Here is a 19,548-nt window from a genome sequence, read left to right as displayed (position 1 = left end):
GGCATTGACTCCACCTGTGCTTTCCCTGCTGTGACAAGTCCAAATACCTGCTGTCACACTGCTGCCCCTTTTTCTTTTCAGTGCTGCATTGTATGGGACAGATATTGCAAACTGTGTTCAATGAATTAAAACAGGTGTGTATGTTTTATAATTGTTGCTAAGTGAATAGTTTATTGCTTCCCTGTGCGTTGTAACAAAAAAATAAGTCCAACCTTCCCACTAAAGAAGCTTTCACAGGTCACATGGCACATTGGCCTCGTTGACAGGTCACGTGCAGGCCGCAACCCCACAGCCATGCTTTATTGATTTTGGAGAATACTGAGCAAGTTTTCTGAGTCATACAACAAATAATTAGTATAGGCAGTAAGCACTTAAATCATTTGATATAAATAAAATATAATAATAAATAAAATGCTTCAAGTGAAAAGCAGTATGGTTACAGACAGTGTCAGGGTCATGATAAACAAGCAGACATGATAGTAAATGCACCAGGACACAATGACCAGCCCATAAGCAGTCTTTATTTCATTGTATTCACTTGGTTGCTCCTCTGGTGGTGATCGAAACTACACTGTCGCTGCATGCGGACCACGGCCTTACAGGAAGCTTAGAGGATTTATAGGGACAAGAAACTAAGTGAAGAATCACTTAATGATATGACATTTACAGGAATAAAACAGGTATAATAAACAACCCACCTCAGCACCAGAAACTATGAAGATCAGCTGTCCCTTGCCTGATTGTCAACATTTCTTTTGTGCTTTTTCATAGGAGGGCTGGGGCTACAAGAGACTCATTTCTGACACATGGAAAAATATTTATGTGGTATAAGTCTTTCTCATCTCGTCACAGTGTGTGAGAAGGCAGCACAACACAAAGTCTTCACCGGTCCATCTGAGGAGGAGCCACAGACAGAGCTTGATGACGCCCCTTCTCGTGGCATGAAACCTGATTCATCACAACCATCAAGAAATACCCAGGTTTCTCATAGCACCTACACAAACTGGGCTACGAAGTGGAACGTTGAGGGAAAAATCAACAAACTGTCGCCCAATCTATAGCTCTTTTTGCTGTGATCTCCACACTAGCTGTATTTTCACATTCCTGAGCAGTGGGTCTGAATACATTTGTCTCAATGAATGCACTTTTTTGGCATGATGCCTTTGCACAGAATCAGACTTTTTTTTTTTTTTTTTTTTTTTTTGGTAATTGGGCTGGATTTATAGCAGTGCGGATTAAAAATAAATATTTTTTCAGCAGTTAGGAGCCAGCAAAGGAAAGAGACCATGTCCTTCAGTCTTGTATTAGCATTTCCCTCCAGTTGAAACTGTGATTGGGTCCATGTGTCAGAGGCAAGATGGGTGGGTCGACCAGCTGCCACACCCCGGTCTCTCCCAGTTCCTCACATGCACAAAAACCCAAGTAAGGAATCTGCACAAAAAACAGACAGATGTGCATGTTATCAAAAAAAAGATGAGGAGAGAAGAGGATAGAAATGAAGGGAACACTTTATTACAGCAGACTGACCTTTCGGACAACTTGGACAAAGTCCTTGGCATTTTGGGGGCGGAGACCTTGTATCTGACGAGTGCAGGCCTCCAGGGAGGAAGCATGGGCCACAATAAGGACAGTGTTTCCTGTGTGAAAGAGGCAGACAGCATAAAATTCACATTCCATAGACACCATTAGTTTACTTTACTGTTTGTAGACACTCAATATTTGAAAATGTGCAGCTTGAAGTCTTCATGTTCTTTGACACATTTTTGACAACCTAATTAAATAGTTTCAAAAGACAAGCAAGGCAAGAGCTTATGTAAAACTATGTTTTCTTTACAGTAGTTTCAAGGTTTTACGTTACGGTCCATAGGATTTGTGTATGTTTTTTAGCAAAAGGCGAGCAAAGCAGTAGCCTGCATTATGCATTATTTGGTTTAGATTTTACTGATTCATGCTGAGTGTACGGTGGCCACCAGAGATTAAACTTTAAATTTAAAAAAAACTTTTAAATCTCCATGTTCTTGAGAGAAAGTGAATGTGTAGACAGCAAATTTTTGGTGCTTAGTAAAACTGGTATTATTGCGGAAACGTAAATATATGTTTACAGTTTTACTTTACCCAAGTTCTTGCACTCTGCCAGGATCTCTCGGGTCACCTGGAAGCTCCTGCTGATGTAGGTGTCATAAGACTCTGACACTGCCAATTTACTCATGGGAATATGAGGTCTGTGGACAAGACAAAAGTTATAGTAAATTGCAAAGTGATAGACAGAAGAGTATAGATTCCATAGTGTTAGTGTTGGTGCGTACCTGTATGTTGTGTCCACACTGAGATTAGCAGCAGCAAGCTCAGCAGGGGGGATCCAGGCGGGCAAACATGTACCTGACACCCACTTGGTCCATTCAAACAATCCAGGCTCCACACGGATTTTTGTCTTTCCTTCCTGCTGGAAACCTGATGCAAAGTGAAACACAGAGAGAAGCTGTCAAGAGAGGAAAAATACAAACTGTGCATGTTCTCTGTCATGTCATTTTCACTTTCAAGGTCTCCACAAACAAACACTAAAAATCCTACTTTACAAGCAGCAGAAACAATTATAAATACTGTGTATTCTGTGCAACTTGTCTTTGACTGCCATAGTATTGATGAGGGTAATGAAGTCATACCCTGGAGAATATGCTGAGCAGTCTGGATGCAGCGAAGAGAAGGAGAACAGTAAACAAAGTCTATTGTTTCATGACTTTCCAAAAGGGCTTCACCTAAGATAGAACACAGTTATGTTATGTTCAGAAACATAATCTTTACTGCAACAATCTGTAAAAACATAAATCCTTTGGTAATCAATGGTAACTTTGCACTAGTATACATGTTGTATGATATCTTTTCCACATATTTACATACCTACAAGTCGGGCCTGGGTGGAGCCAAACACAGTAAGTGGACAATCTTTATCATAGTCCCGGTGACCTCCAGTTCTAGCTGGCAGGGTGGCTGGCATGTTAAGATTAGAGCGAATGTATCGACCTACACATACACAAATGAGAATCTTATAGAACAAGGAAATACTTAAGTTAAAAATGTCTTATTTAAGGTCTATAACATGGAAACATGTCTTTATTCTCCCTCTAACCTTTGGGGTCAAAGCACTGTGTGAGCCAGTGTTTCCCAAACACCACATCCATCCTCTCCCCATGGCGACACACAAACAGTCTCATCTTAGACAGGGAGGACTGACCAGGAGGCCTCGTCACCTGAGATAATGATGCATTTTGAATTGTGAATCATTTAAGACATGTAGCACACAGCACCAGTCTCAGGCTCCTGCTGGAGCCCTACACAGTAATTGCTATTATTAATTCACTTGGGATGCACAGCTTTATTGCTAGTGAGGTTCATAATGTTCTCTTTAAACCAGTAAAACACTGTCTTCCTGCAAGCCATACAAAAAGTCATATAACACAAGAATGCTGTACCTGCATGGGAGGACAGAGGCCAGAGAGGCCTGAAGGATCTATAAGAGTGTCAAGCAGACTGTCATTCATCTGTCCATCAAATAATAATCCCCCCATGGTGCTCCCAGCGTTAGATGGAGAGGCACAGTTGATTGAGTGCAACCTGAGGATGAAACACAATTTTATTTATATATGGGTTCACCTTAAAGTATCAACCAACTCCTACAGACATGTAGTATACATCATACAACATGTAACCAGGGAGAAAACCAGGAATAAGAAAAATGGGCACAGTAAAATGTCAGTGAGCAAATTTATGTTTTAGTGGAGTAACAAGGCTCTCTCCTTCCAAACAACGCTGTATGGAAGGAGTTTTGCTCCAGATGCTGACAAAGCACTATGACAGTAAAACATAACCTGTTCATAGAAGTGTTTAGTAATGTGGGCGAAGTGGCCCAGATGACAGCTTAGTCAGGAAGCAAGCCAAGAAGATGATTAATTTTCTTTACTTTCTCTTTAATCTTTCTATTCTGCCAAGAAACATCCCATTATTTGTGTGCATTTGTGCTAACCTGTTCAAAAATGCAGCCTGAAGGGATTTGTGGATTGTCACACCCAAAGATTTATTTGCGAAGTGCGTGCAAAATGGGCCTTGGTGGCTTTGTGGGGCAAGCAGTCATGGTCTGTCTATACTGTGTGTGCCCTCCATTCATCCTATCCAATCCCAGAGCCTCTTGGGCTGTGTCATGGAATTATTTTTTAAATAAGGATGGATTTTTACTGTGTTGGGTCCTCTCTTCCTTACCCATGTACAACCCAGGTGTCAGACTCGTCAGCACGGCTGACATAGTTCTCAGGCAGCAGGCCAGAGAGCCCCGTGCCCAGTGAGGTGCCGTACACCCATCCCTCACTGGCAGTGCTCTGCTCCATTGGAGACATGAAGATAAAGTCTCCTGTCACCAGCTCAAGCTCGTCGTCATTCTGAGGCGCATACGGGTACATGACTTGCAGTGTCTACAGGAGGCAGATGGTTAACAACCATCAAACATCAGTAATTATAATTTTAACTTCATTTTTTCTACTTAATGTGAAAAATTTGGCCTGAGTGCCGAACTGTTAACACTGAATAAGGGAAATATAATTGTTACGTAGAAGTACTCATTTTAAAGAAAGCAAATCTACCTCATGATTAGCAAACCGAATATCCCGGGAGAAGAGCACAGCCAGCCAGTCGCAGCCTAAAGTAACGTCTATGTTTCTGGCTAACTTCTCCAAAATTGGAAGGTGGCTGGCTTGGAACTGGTACGCCAAAGTGACATGAAGTTGTTTCTTATGAGGCTCGATATGGACATCTGGATGCAAGAAAAACAGAAAAAAAGTTGACATTAGATGAATATATACGTATACTCATGACCATGATGTTGTATTTGCTTTACACTCTCTGAAATACAGCAGGTCCCCACCGACAGAAAATTTAAAATACACAAAAATGTATGTCCATATCATTACACTGCAATTGGTCTACAACTATCTATATATGAAGTTGTAAATGCACAAAAGGGAGACCACATCATTGTTCAACAGGCCTGGGAGGACTAGCATAAATACATGGGGTGTTATTTATTTTTCACTGAAGAAACAAAGCTCAACTTCAAACCTGCTTTAGCTACTGCTTCGGTGGCAAAATCTGCAGCAAAACTTTTCAGCACCTCTGCCATCTGCTCCTCAACAAAGAGACCAATAAAAGTTGCAGAGGTGTAGAGCTCCAGGGGAAGGGGCATGGGTATGCGACCCTTCCAGTTGGCCACGGTGCTCTGGAGAGCATCACACAGTGCCTCCACCTTCCCATCAGCACACTGAGCACAGTGGAGACGACATAATAAAAACAGTGTTGCAATAGTAAATAGTACACCCAATAATACATCCAACGTGCATTATACACACACATTTTACACTAGAGCAGGTTGCTCCCCAAATTTAGGGATTACAGTTCAATAGCCTGCCTTTCAAATCCACATGTCGAAATACCTTTAGACACTGAACCCAGTGGGACATTGCCATCAATGTGTGAATTATTTTTTAATTTAAAAGCTCTGAATGCATTTAGCTCTGCTGTGTTATATTCAGAGATGTTTCTAATGCTTTGCTGGGCCCATTTAGAGGGGAAGAATATTTCCACAGAAACACATTTGAATATAACACAGTACATTTTAATGTAATGCAGTGCAGTACAACAACACCACTAGCTACAACCTCAGTAACAGTACTTAAATCAACCTAATAAGCTGACCAGAGAGAGTATATAAATACACTCCTATGAACGGTGGCTAATGAACTGTACAGGCTTAATGCCAATAAGCTGCATTTGTTATATAAATGCTATGAGAGACATTAACACATTGAGAACATCAAGATCAACACGAGGCACCTTGAAGAACATCAAAGTTTGATCATCCTTTGTGACGTCTGTTACAGATTAACACTTCCCTTAATCAGAAATTAGTTTATGTTTGGATGCTCGGATTGGAGAAAAGGACAACTCATGTCTCTTATTAAAACTCCTCTGTCCTTACTTTTTTCCCTTGTGTCTTTCCCTTGCCTATTATGTGAGCAGGACTAAGACACAAGGAAATTACAAGTTAGGGAAATGTGGATGCAATTAGTGGAATTGGGATTCAGCCACTGTCATCCTCAGAGCCACGAGTGCTACTCTAACAAAAAACAAACAAAAAAACAAAACCTGTAAAATCATTTCCCAGGAAATGAGGAACATGTTTAAAAATTGTGATGACAAACCCTAAACACACAAAGCTCACCACCAAAGAGGAACTTAGGTCAGAAGCTAGAACTAATCAAAGGGGATTTAAAGGCTATAAGAAGACTATGGGGAGCTAACAAATATTGCAAACTGGCTTGCTGCATTATGATAAGCTTAAATGATAAAGCTAGTAATTTTCTTTGTTTTATTAACTTCTGCAAATGCCATGCAAGGATTAAAATCAACAATGAATTACATGATGAAAAAGCTAAGTTGTGGCTTCACAGACATTACAGCAGTTACGCAAAATTCATTGTTTACCAGCCTTAACCTTTAACTGAAAACAGATTGCATGTGATGAAACAGTGTGTCAGAGCAAACTTAGAGAAATTATGCAACTCCCCCTGAGTGTGCACTGACAATATAAACACACACACAGAATAAGGCTGACACTGACCACGAAGAACTGGCAGAGGGTGATGTGCGGGAAGATGTTGTGTGCCTTATTCTTGCCGCAGGAGAGCCGGGACTGCTGCCAGAAGTGTGAAAGCTGCTGGACCAGTGGCCCATTGGGTCGCAGATACAACACATACTCTCTGGGTAGAGGGTCATCGAGGAAAGGGTCATCCACGTGGGAGAAGAGCCTGGAGCGACACACACGGCCAAGAAGACACAAGGTGATGAGCAAGAAGTTGGAAATCTAATGCCCAGCAGGGGGCTGTAACAGCACAGTAACAGTTAAATACAGTGTGGAGGTGTTGAGCTTGTTTATGTCAGGTTTGCCATGACAGGAATGTGTACGTACTAGTTACTCCATAAATGTGAAAGAGCATGTGAGGTAAATGTGTCAGTCTTACCAGTCACAAGCTGCCTGGACATTTTTTCCTCCTGTCGAAACCAGAGCTTTCAAGCTGAAAAGAGAAAGAGAAAAGACATCAAACCACAGTCACAAAAAAATAAATAAATAAATAAATCTGGTTTCCTTTTCAGACCAGGTTTACTACGAGGAGACTGCAACGCTTGCACGTGACAATGAACAAAGAGCAAACATCCCAAGAGAGGAAAATGGCAGCAAGCACATAATTTTTTATAGTTTATTATTCATACTAGAGCTTCATGAAACCACATCAATACTTTTTTGAAACAGCCAGATGCATTTCTATGAAAATATTAAGCAAATGGCTTCCATAATCAGCATCGCTTCAGTAGATGAAAATACATAAATACTGAATGAAGCAAGAAACTGTATCTGAACATGATTCACTTGCAACTGAGACAGTCCATGATTAAATAACTACAACTGGGTTAGGGAGCAGAGAGTTTCTGGAGCCTGTCAGCTCAGTCTAGGTTAACAACTGATTTCTGCAGCAGCCACATCTCACAATATTAAGTCCCCTAAATATGACAGCATTATTGAAATGAATATAATTAAAGCCTTGACCTTTAGTGTGATACTAAAAAATAAAAAGACAGTATCCATCTCCCTTGATGTGATTTATCTGTGTCATTTCATAAACTCTCTGAAACAAAAGAGAGCCGATTGCATGATTACTCTCGAGTGCTCACAATCTAATTAGTGTCTTTTTATAAAACCCCAAGCATTACAGGCTGTCTCTGAAGGGATCCACTGACTAGAGAGGACTGACACAGTGTATCTAGACTGGACTGTAACTCTGATGGTTCCTAACACCTTCACTAATCTCCTTCCAATCCAAAAGCACACTAGTGGCCTACTCCTTGAATCCAAAGGACTCTTAATTTCTGATAATGTATATTATTTGTGTGGTATAACAAAAATATAATCCTGATAAGTAACTAAAGAAACGAGATGTTTGGGTGCATGGCCTATTTGGATATTTAGCAACAGGAAATGTGGTTTGAGTTACTGCACATTGTCTCCACAGAATTTAACCTTTAAAATTCATCCATAAGCCCTTCGTGTGTTGTGTGAAATTAAGCACAGCTCAAAGTCAATGAGAGTTAAGGGCCCACTCACCCCAATAGATAACTAAAAATACCCAACCTCCATACTGCTGCCATTCTTTATTGAAAGGGTGTCTGTACCATCCCTAAAGACAGCGCTGCTTGTCATCGCTCTGAATGGTCATTCTGATGCAGACAAAATAACAATCCGCAACTGATGATAGAGTTAAATGAACAAACATGATGTGGTTTTCGGTACCATAGGAGTGCCACCGTATGACCTAATATAGAGCACGATAGAGATGTGTTGTCTACGTGCGACGACGCTCACAGTGTTCTTTGTGCTGCTCTAGTGTTCAAATTGAATGAGCTATTTTTAAATTTGTCCCACTGAGAGGGGCCTAGATACTGCAACGTCCCCAAACCCTGGGGCAGCGTGCCTTGATAGAGCACAGCGTGCACGGTTGGATCGCTACAGCTACACCATCGTAACAGATGGCTCAACCATTTATCTTCAACACACACACACAAATATATGCAGGCTTTAATTACATATAAACTACAAAGACAGAGAAGCTGAATGAAAACTTGGAATAAAGTCTCCTGTTCATACACCCGAAGTGGCCCACAACTGTTGGATGACTGTTAAAGCATTTAACCTACCTGATCCATTTTCTTTACTACAGGTTAAACCACCACTAGCTGTAAAATAGAGAGATAAAAAATATAAAATATAAAAGAGAGAGCATCATTTGTTGGCTATAGTCGTCTTATTCAGAGATTCCAGCTGGTGCTGTGCGAAGGGGGGATTTTCTCTCAGAAGACCTGATGGGATTACAGGCAGATGTGACTGAGACATCACAAAATCCAATCCAGGCTAGAACATTGGATTGCCTGCCTCTGATCTCAGTGTATTTTATGAGGGTGAAACCTTGTGACATGAAATAATAAAAAAGGTCTTACCACTGTGTCAGTGAGCACGCCAAAAAACACAATACAAGGTTTAAATAAATCTTTTGGGCTGCTGAAGTGACTAGGAACCCTGTTTGCTGTAGAAGTAATAATGTGGCAGGAAATAGAGCATGGTGTCTAAAATGAAAGACACAGAAGGCTGGACTTTAAGCTTCTGAATTGTTATCATGTCGTAGAGTGGCTGAAATAAGCTGTAAACAGTGGGCAGGCATCAAGCTGTCTCAGCCAGCCCTAAACAGTTGTCAGAATATTAAATTGATGGATACCATTTAGGCGGTAAGCTGCTTGGCATTGTTTCTCACTGTTTGTTGCATCAACGCAGGACTCCAAAAATATATTCTTCTGGTTAACTTACACAGCAAGTCAAGAGAGCAAGAAGACATCTGGCCTTGAACACAAACCAGAAGGAAGTCACACCAAACCTTAAAGGTGAGATGTATGAGAAGCATGCTCCCGCAGACACAACGCTGCAACTCAACATTTATATTCATGGTTGCACTTTTCGCCCCAATTCAGCGTCTTCACACCTATTCCAGACATTTACTGTTTTTATGTCACAGAACATAAATAATAAGGTTTGTAGAGTTACACAGTTACCAATTCTGTTTAGTTTTCATTTCTCCCTGCAAAAGAAAGCGAGACAGGACAGGCACAACAGGGAGATGCAGAGAAAAGTGGTTCACAAGGACCGTACAACGAGGTGGGAGGTGGGGGTTCAGAGGCACTGGGAGAAGGAGTGGCACCGGGCAGATCTAGCAGAGATGGCAGAGTTTCACAGGTCCTTCCTGTCTCTCTCAGGCCAGCTGCTTCATGTTTTGGCCAGAAAGACAGCATCACCCTCACCCTAGTCCTGTGCATCCCATCTGCTGTTTGGTCCTTTTGTGCATTTAAAAACATAAATCATCATTTCTGTCGCCAAGAGTTTTGCTGTGCTGAATTGGACATTTCTTTCAAATTACTTCTCTATCAGTCGAAATTATTTACGGACAAACTGTCGTCAATAACTGCATCAAAACCCAAGGTCTCTCCTCTGCTCTCAGCAACACTGACCAAGTTATTTATAAACCGTTTCCTGTTCACAACCAGATGAAGATAAAAAACATTAGCGTGCAAGAGGAAGAACTCACTCTGAAGTAGGTATAGCCTCAAACCAATAGCTATAAATGACAGTGACCATGAGTAGATGAGAGCTTTCACTTTATTTGCACCAGCACCTCGGCTGCAGGCGATATTGAAAAGAGCTTTTCCCCCCCCCCCGCCCCCACATATGGCAACTAAGTCCAGTTCCTGTTTCCACATTTAACCCTAGTACAGATAAAATGCTCTGGTTGCCTTCTGTTTAAACAGCAGAGGTTCGGGTTTTATATATGTAAACAATCTTTGAGCTGTTTATTATAGCTGAGTCTTTTGTTAAACTTGGAGATCTACCAGGCTGCCCAGGAAACTTATCACATTTTTATCAAGCAATCTGCACACAAAGTATCAAAGTATCCCATGAGTGAGAACACTGTGGATTCCTGCAATCATTCCTGTTTGAAGTTATTGTGATAAAAGTCAATTACATAAATGTCACGCCTTTCATAGCTACAGATTAACCAAGAAAGGAAAACAAAGCCATAGATTAAAGCCAAAAGGACCAAGTGTCTTGAACTGACCTTTAACCTGCCTCATCGCACACATAAACGTGTATACAGTACAACACTCGCAGCTACATGCTCCCGAGGGCCCCCTCCCTGACTCAGCTCTAAGGACGAATCAACATTTCCTGTTTACAAGCTAACGGCAAACACACATCTCTAACCACTTATCGCACTGCTTCTGCCTAACGGCAACTGCACCCTAAGGAGAGAGCAGAGGAAACACGGTGTCCAGTCCGGCCGACTATGCTCGGATGTAGCTGGTGGTGCAAAAGTTACAACCCCTTCGTTAACCTTTTCACTAGCTGACTACCCAGTGAGAGCAATTTGTGTCAAAAATAAATAAATAAAGAGATCTGTTCAGGGTGTGCTAGATAGAAAAATACAGTTGTATTAGCTGGAGACAGCCAGTACACAGATATATACACTTAGACGCCACATTAGGGCTTCTGAGATAGTGGATGGAACAAGATACCCATGTGTGGGAATGAGACTCATGGCCACACCATAATAATATGCTACAACATATGATATCCTACATGTTCATATTCAAAAGGCTACAAAAGCAGAACTGACTAACATTTGTGGTTTTCAGAGGAACATTTTTGTCTTGAGGTTCCCAAGAGATAACATTAAAATAGATGCATGCTGTTATTAGAAGACTGTGACAGATAAAGTTAAGTTTTTACTAATTGACATTGTTCAAGCTCTCGCAGTGCTCCACCTGTTCCTCTTTGTACAAAGGAGCAGATGTCGGTCCTGTTGTTGTTCGTTTTACGGCCCTGTCCAGCTCTTCTTCTACAATTGCCAGCCTCCTGGTATCCCCTCCATGCGTTGGAGACTGTGCTGGGGACACAGCAAAAACATCTTGCAGCTGCTCATATGGATGGGCTCCTTGAAGTAACTGGACTCCCTGTGCAACCCGACTGGGCTGCAAGTACTGCCTCGTACTACGAGTAGAGGCAAAGAAACAAACACAGAACTTGAGAAGGAAGGATACGGAGAGAGTATTTGTAGGAACCACACGCAAAAACATTTATATTTTTGGGGGTTGTTTTACGTTTGCCTCTCGGTTGCACTTTTCACTTGTACCACAGCAAGTGAAACTGAGGTTTAACTGACTTGGTGTCATACCGGTGTCCACTTAATGTTTTTGAGCAGTTTATTTGTAAAATATTATTCCTATAATCTATGAAATATGAAGTGTTTTGCAATAAAAATTCACATTTGTAATGTAACCAAGAATAATATACTATAAACATGGTTCTGATCTTTGCAACAAACCAAACCGCTTGTAAATCTTGTGTTACGATTATTTGAACTGTGAACAGACCTCCTGCCTTTTTGCAGTGACATATGGCTGCAATGCAGAGCAGCAGCTCATGCAGCATTTAAGTGTATATATCCCTGCATCCAGGAGTTAATTAGCATAAAGACTGGTAGTAGAGGGAAACAGCTAGGGTGGATGACATTAAAGCTCAAACATCCACCAGCCATCACCTCTGAAGCTCGCTAATTATCACACTGCAGCTCATTTCTTTAATTCAAGCGCAAGCTGAAATGTAAACACAACACCCCAGCATCTCATTCGCTGCACAGACATGAGCTTTTATTCTGACAAGGCAACATTTCAGTAGCACATCAGGGACAAAGCTCGTCGTGTACAGCCTGTGTCTGGAACTGCTTCTCTTCCTGTCACTTCATTATTTCTGAGGAAAGACGAGAAATCCACGAGGTCAGACAGAGCGATTCAGAGACTGACACCATTAAACAAACCCTGTGTGCCTTAAAGGGCCTTAATGATATTCTTCGCTAGTTATTGTGTCCATCAAGCTAAACAGTTTGAACAAATGACAAACCTACAATGAAGCTTGCTGTTTTGAGATTTATTTTTAGCGTCGCTTGATGTCAGAGTGCACAGAGCAAATGTTTCACTCAGAATATATTATGAGGCGCAGCGGCATCACACTTCACTTGAAAGTCCCACAGTGTTTCACACGTCGGTGAGAGTTACATTTACGATTGGTACGAGGCCTGTTGACCTGGAAACTTGATTCTGTGGTCACACAGATCAGATGGAAAGATGAACGAAGTTTCAACGTGATGTGATGAAGCATTTATAACTCTCCAATCACTAACTGTGGCTATATAATCTTTAAATCAGCACAGTACACAAAAAAACTCTCTTCATATCTGCAAGTGACAAGTAAATCTTCTGCTTAAGACGCCGTCAAACTAACATCTCAGCAGTGAGCTGAGTAAAGGTCACAAGCAACTTCCGGAAATAGGCGACTTCTCCTTGGCCGTCTTGAATAGTTTGTTCTTGTAAGCTGCATGTGCAGGCACTGAAGCGTCGCACATATGCATAAAATATGTTTTAGAGTTTAATGGGTATATTAAATATTTATGCAGAGCCCTCATAAACTAAAGAGGTTTCTCACAATGCCTTTATACAGGCTAGATAACAAGGAAGTTTAAAGAGGTCATGGTTCTCGTAAAGCCAGGAGACATGAAAGTGATGTGGGTCGGACTTTTACACAGCGTGCATACACTCTGACTTCCCCTTTGCCTCCAAAAAGGCTTCACATAGTAGCAGTAAGAGTGTTCTCAACTTTCCGTACGTAATGTTAGACAGAGCTAGATGTGCTGCAGCTCGGTAACCACAGCGGCTTTGTTGTCTTTGTTGAAGAAGCACAATGGAACATAATCAATAAAAACAACCATGTAAGCAAATAAAGACAATTTTATCTGTATTACATGCATAAAGCTAAAGAACTGGACCACTCACCAGTAAAGAACAAAACAAGATGTTCTTTCAGATGTTTTATAAACATGAGCTCACTGTCAAGAAAGAAATCAAATACAAATTATTCCACACTGAAAAATAGATTCAGAGCAAGCAACACACTTTCATTTTAAGGTGTCTACAAGGGCATTTTAACTATTTTCTGCTATGCTATAGGCTAATGATTAATCAAGGAGGCCTAACCTGATGATAATCGTAATAATCATTGATTTTTGCCACATGAAATAGTCTAAACACCTGGTCTCCTCACATGCATTAATCAGTCATGAATTACTGACGTCAGCAAGCAACTGATGCCTAATTACTATGACACATTTGGCATTTGCAGACACCAGAGCTATGCTGGTTCAAGTGGTATCTCTCAGAAACAGACTTTATTCTTATCAAAAAAACTTTCAGGCCCTTAAAAAATGAGGTTTATTGGAAAATAATACAGCACCATATGTGCCTCAGGCTCCAAATCTAGCACAGGTTTTGATGAGAGCTGAATTTTCCACACACCAGTGTCCCCGTAAGAACATCTGTGACTGGTCTAAAAAAATCACATGACATTTGTAAAGTGTCTTACAGGAAATGTGTGCTTTTCTCCCTGACTACGTCTCAGCAGTTAAAAAAAAAAAAAAAAAAAAAAAAGCTTTAAAAAAATGCGTCAGATTCAAATGTTCTTTTTTCTATTTCAATGAACTGTTTTTCCGTAGGTGCTGCGAGACACGTTGGTGCCTTATGCTTAACCAACAGGAAGGAGCCACAGACATGTTATTTACATCTGCATTATGAAGTCACTCATGCTTCTCATAACAGCAGCTCATTTGTCTAAAATCAGGGGGTTAATTTCAGTCAACCAGCACAGGGTGATCTATGTAGTTTCCAATTTTCCTGTGTGACTCAAACATGCCCAGTTATTTTGGCCACAAGCACACACACACCATCCTGTGTGTTTCTGCTGGTGGCTCCATATCACTTGCACCTCACACACACTGAAAAAATGTCCTTCTATAAATTCAAAAACATCTGTAAGTTCTGTAGACAAAGCAATGATGTTGTGAAGAACAGTGAGCACTTATGTGTTCGGACAGAGATACATGAGGAGTGACAAGGCAAGGACTTTTCTCTTCTGCACAAGGAAAGGACAGAATGGAAAATATTTATGGGGGAGGGGGCGAAGTAGGCTAAACTACAACAAAAAGTTAATATTTGACAATCACAGTGATGCAGGGAAGTGCCATTTACACAAGTGCAATTTAAAAAAATGTCAGAACATATGACTCAAACTGAAGCAGAAAGAGATTATGGTTTAGTTAATGGCTAATGTTGGAAAAACAAGACAGTTTTCTTTAACTGCTCTGTAATTCCTAAACAATCTCCCAATATTTTGGATGAATTGATAGTTTTTTCTTTAAAAAGAGAGATAACACTTGCTGAACAGACTTTCTGTTTGTTGCCCTGCTCTGGTGTTAGTGGAGACACTGACTAATGTCTTAAGGGTTTCTAAACTTCCAGCTACAGCACTGGTCAGACCAGGTAATGACATAGGGAGGATGATGAAAACCTCCAAAGCAACTCAGCAGGCAGTGAGTAGAAAATAACAAATGGGAATGAGAAACTGCTTCAAAGTGAAGAGCAGCAATCTAGATTATTAACACTGAAACTGTGTGTGTCTGTTGTGGTCTCAGGTAGATCGTTTTCCAAGCCTGATCCTGACCATTAGGCATCATCAGCACGGGGACAGAGACCACTGTGCATCCAGCTCCAATCGGATTACACTAGTCAGTTCCTGAATGAATCAGCAGAAAATCCCCTCAATTTAAACAGCAAGGCTGTTCAATGTGTTTGTGTGTGTGTGTGTACATGATTCCTGCTCCCTACCGGCTGAAAAGAAAAAAAAAAAAAAACCCTCAACACACAATACAGCCCTTGTTCCCTGAATCTATGACTGATAACTGATTTTCAGATTATTCCTTCTTCATTGCTCACCAATATCTAGGGAAAGGCCTGATAGCAAAATGTACAAATCAAGAGTTTATTATGAGATTTTGCTGCAGCGTGTCTGAGTTTGTGGCTCAGAAATGTCACAGGTCAAACATGAGTACTGAAAATTGCAAAGCTGGTACTAAATGTCTAGTCAGAGTTATACTTTTCTTAATTATTCACTGATCGGCCACTTTCTGATTTAAATCTGAATTTTACAGATTCTAGTCTGTTTTTTTTTTTTAACTAGTCCAAGTTCTTGCATGGCTGCGTGCTTTTAGACAGAACTATACCTCTATAATAAACCTGAGAAAATTGACAACAAAAACTGTTGCTGCATTACACACTGATCATATATAGACCATCATTAGCAGAATTTTGGAGTTGTTTTCTGCCCACCTGGTGAGTGTGACTCCAATATTTTACTTTGTTTTGGGTCTCCACCAAATCCTGAGGCTTTTTAAACTGACAAATACTCAGCAATTAGTTACGAACGTTGTTAATCTGCTGTTTGACACTAGGCAGGAAAGGCTTGTCAGCTGAAACTTGTGTATAGTCGTAGTCACCCTGGCATTTAAAATGGAGAAATTTGTAAGGTTTCTGACTGCTGGCAAGCTTGTCAGCAAAATGAGAAAACTCACTATATTTTCACTTCACTGACTTTTTACTGAATGTAACGATGTGCAATCATGAACGAAACAGTGGACAGAAGCTCCAGGGATTATTGTAACAAACAAGTTCCCAGTTAACTACCCAGCTACAGCAGTTCACCAACTAACCAGATCACCATGATTTCTGTGGCTGAGCAAATGTCACCTTATGGTATGTGGTAAGTGCTACATGAGCAAAAAAACAAAACAACAACAAAAAAAAAAGTTGAGAAGTTGCTCTGCAGAGCTGAGGGATAACTATCTGTGGGTTTATCACCATGACTGGTGTCTTAACATCACACATGGCATCAAAAAATGCACATTATTGCAATGTATGTTATTGGTATTGGTACCAAACCTCAGCTCGACACAACCTGCATATCTGAGTATTAGGCTACTAGTGGAAAAACTGTAGAGCTATAAGCCCTGGAGCGAAGAGTCAGCTTATTTACATGAATACATTTTGTACTACACAGCAATTTGCATTTTTTCCTGTCACTGTTTTTGCGCTCTCACTGATATCAGACCAGACGTTGTTGAAGGTTATGATGCTGAATTATTCTGTCACATTATTATTTTATAGCTTCAATCAAACCAAAGCGTATTAGGCTGTCATCAATAATAAATGCGAGTCTGCAAATATAACCAAACCCAGTCACTCATTCGGCTGTAGTGGATCGTAAAGCAGAAGAAGAGGGAGCCAGTTTTACGGGGGATAAAAAGCATTAATTTCTGAGATACTGTATCTGTTTAGATAAAAGAAAAATGACTATACAACACTTTGGGCCTATTTAGCAAAGCTCAAAAAGCTGTTGAGACACACTGCTAAATTTTTGTCCCTTGCCTTTTTTTTTCATATGCTAGAACTCAGACACCGAAACAAGTAAAAGATCTGTGAGTTAATCACAGCGCTCTGAGATTAGTGGCATCAATGAAAAAAAAAAAAGTGAACTTTTCAGGTTTCTTTTGTTGCCTGGGACACACTTTTGAAGCCGACCACATTTACAGAAAGGCTTTTGTGTGAGATGAGACTGTTCAAACCATCAAGCTTAATATATAATGTGGGAGCTATTGACAACACGAACAATGAGAAGGGACATTATGATTATAGATTATGTGATTACGTAGAGGAGGCTGAAGCATAATAACTGAGCTGTGCAGAACTTAAATTAAAATTTGATACCTATTCAGTGTCTGTGGTGAATAAAAATCTTATCAAAGGCTGCGTTCACATGTAAAAGATTTCAGGCTGGTGTTAGAAATAATGGGTTCTATATTGTTTTGACTGTAAAGATACTGTATATAGTTGGTAAAACTACTGTTGTGCTAACATGCTTAGTTACCAGGAGAAAAGAAGCTTTCACTGAATTAAAAGGTGGGCAGGTCAAATGTCTAACAATGACTTCAGCATTTTTCTGTGTTACTGAAATAAAAGTCCAGCAGCACATAGACAAGTACACATCTATTCATGCAAAAAGACTATTTTTATTAGTTTTACCTTTTCCAAGGTGAGGATTTGATGCTTTTCTCCATCTATTCTCAACATATAAACATAAACAAAACATTGTCTTGTTTTGAAGTCACTTTTGACTTTGAAAAAATTGCTGGATGCATTTTTCACTATTTTTGGATATTTCCTGGACCAAATGAATAATTGTGTTAAGTTAAGCAGCAGATTTAACAAAAATAAAAATATTTCGTAGTTACAGTGCTTGTATATACAAACAATTACTTCAGCATACATACCATCAGCTGTAAGTCACTCCCTGCAAGTATGGACTTTTCCCTCCTACACCGTATTTATGTGACAGCCATAAATTATAGATGATAATTATTGTTATACTGAATATTTAACCACATAACTACATAGACTTGTCCAAATTAGCCTTCCCCCTCACCGCAACAACATTAAAAAATATATTAAAGCAATGCAATAATATGAACTACAATAATATTATATTGGTAGTTAGCTATTTAAGAACTTTAACTTTTTAGTAAATCTGACATTAACTCATGTGGCGTCTACAATGTGGTTTAAGAGCAGAAAATACAGAAACTAAATGACCTCATTGGCTGGGACCTGCATGTGTCAACATCACGCACAGCAGAGGTGAAATGTGGCCTCCCGGCTGCAGAGATGCTTCACATCAGCTGCTCATGTGGACAGTGAAACATTACAGAGACAAAAGAAACTCTGAATTTAGTGGATTCTGCAGGAAATGATTATTAGCTAATTATAATTGATTAGTTACAACTCTGTGTGTGTGCGCGCGCGTGTGTGTATGTGCGTGTGCGTGCTGGGACAGTGTAGCTGTGTACTCACGCCCTGGTCTTTGGGAAGCCCATGGAGAGCAGCACATCCAGAGTGGACCCATGTTTGATTGCGCTTGGCCGGTTCTGGCGCTGCCTCCGGGGGGTCACTTTGGCATAGAGGTCCTCCTTAGCTGCCATATCTCACTGCTCCATCGGTATGTCAGGACCTCGACGGATGAACGCGGTAGACTCTTTAAACCAGACTGATTTCTGCTGAGCGGAAGCACGTAACAAACACCAAACCGTGCCAGGAAGCGAGCATTTTTTGTGTTTGAAGAAATGCTCCGAGCTGAATCAAGCTGCCTCCTGACGGCTCGCACATGAAGTCAAAACCATCAGCAGCGGGGTCAGCCATGGGAAGTCACTCCTGCTCTCTCAGCCGTGCCCCCGATCCACAGTCCCCGACCGAGGTGAGCATGTCTGGTTCCTGCCCGCCCTTCGCATCCGGTGCGCTGAATGAAGAATCAGACGCGACGATGTTCGCTTCCTATCTACACGATGTCTTATTTATGAATGGATCCCGAGGTTCAGTCTGCAAACACTTGAAGCTTTGGTTAAAGGGCCAGTGCGCAGGAAATCACTGCGGGTTTCCGGAACACTAAGAGCCCGACTGAAAGTAACGCGCACTCTTCGCGGTTAGAGGTGCGGTCGGTGCACCAGAAATTATTAGATTAGTTGAGGCAGCGAGACAGAAAGAGCCGAGGGAAGGCTGGTCGCATGGTTGGATAGTGGAAAAAGTTAGTCACCCTTCCTGTCTGCGAAAGTGGGTGTGGGCAATCCGCGCATGCGCGGTGCGCAGCAAGGAGAGAAGCACGCCATTATCGGTTGCTATAGCAACTTAAGGCTGGCAAATTGTAAACAAATCAATCCAATTATCTACCCTCCTCATTTAGCTGTATAGTGCAAAGTGTAAATAACTATAATCTTTGTATTCAGGCAGTGGGAACTAATACCAAATGTGTAATATTGTAATAGTAAAAATATAAGTACATTTTGAGGATTAAGCAATCAGCATCCCATCATGCTCAACATCATGTACCTTTATGACTGTATGTTTTTCCTTTTATATGAC

The 19,548-nt window shown here is 40.8% G+C and overlaps 1 protein-coding gene across 1 annotated transcript; it reads right to left on the bottom strand.

Annotated features, from left to right (window-relative positions):
- Positions 1-503: 503 nt before the first annotated feature.
- Positions 504-19,235, bottom strand: LOC113143296 (ubiquitin-associated and SH3 domain-containing protein B-like). The gene is made up of 14 exons (XM_026328844.2): positions 18,487-19,235; positions 7,065-7,118; positions 6,665-6,851; positions 5,107-5,305; positions 4,632-4,801; positions 4,255-4,463; positions 3,471-3,612; positions 3,128-3,248; positions 2,899-3,021; positions 2,664-2,756; positions 2,307-2,451; positions 2,116-2,222; positions 1,528-1,637; positions 504-1,431 (listed from the first exon to the last, which is right to left on the bottom strand). The coding sequence occupies exons 1-14, from the start codon at positions 18,612-18,614 to the stop codon at positions 1,294-1,296; spliced, it is 1,926 nt and encodes a 641-aa protein (XP_026184629.1). The 5' UTR covers positions 18,615-19,235; the 3' UTR covers positions 504-1,293.
- Between the last annotated feature and the right edge of the window lie 313 nt (positions 19,236-19,548).

Source organism: Mastacembelus armatus, chromosome 14, assembly GCF_900324485.2.
Source record: "Mastacembelus armatus chromosome 14, fMasArm1.2, whole genome shotgun sequence".
NCBI classification, from domain to species: Eukaryota; Metazoa; Chordata; class Actinopteri; order Synbranchiformes; family Mastacembelidae; genus Mastacembelus; species Mastacembelus armatus.
This window is presented reverse-complemented; position numbering and strand designations above follow the sequence as displayed.

Bases quoted from the DNA above. Each gene is read 5' to 3' on its own strand.
- LOC113143296 (XM_026328844.2), bottom strand. From the start codon at position 18,614: ATGGCAGCTAAGGAGGACCTCTATGCCAAAGTGACCCCCCGGAGGCAG. The intron at 6,852-7,064 runs GTAAGACTGACA...GTGTCGCTCCAG, and splicing joins GTCCAGGCAGCTTGTGACTG to GCTCTTCTCCCACGTGGATG. The intron at 1,638-2,115 runs GTAAAGTAAAAC...TCTTTCACACAG, and splicing joins GGCAGAGTGCAAGAACTTGG to GAAACACTGTCCTTATTGTG.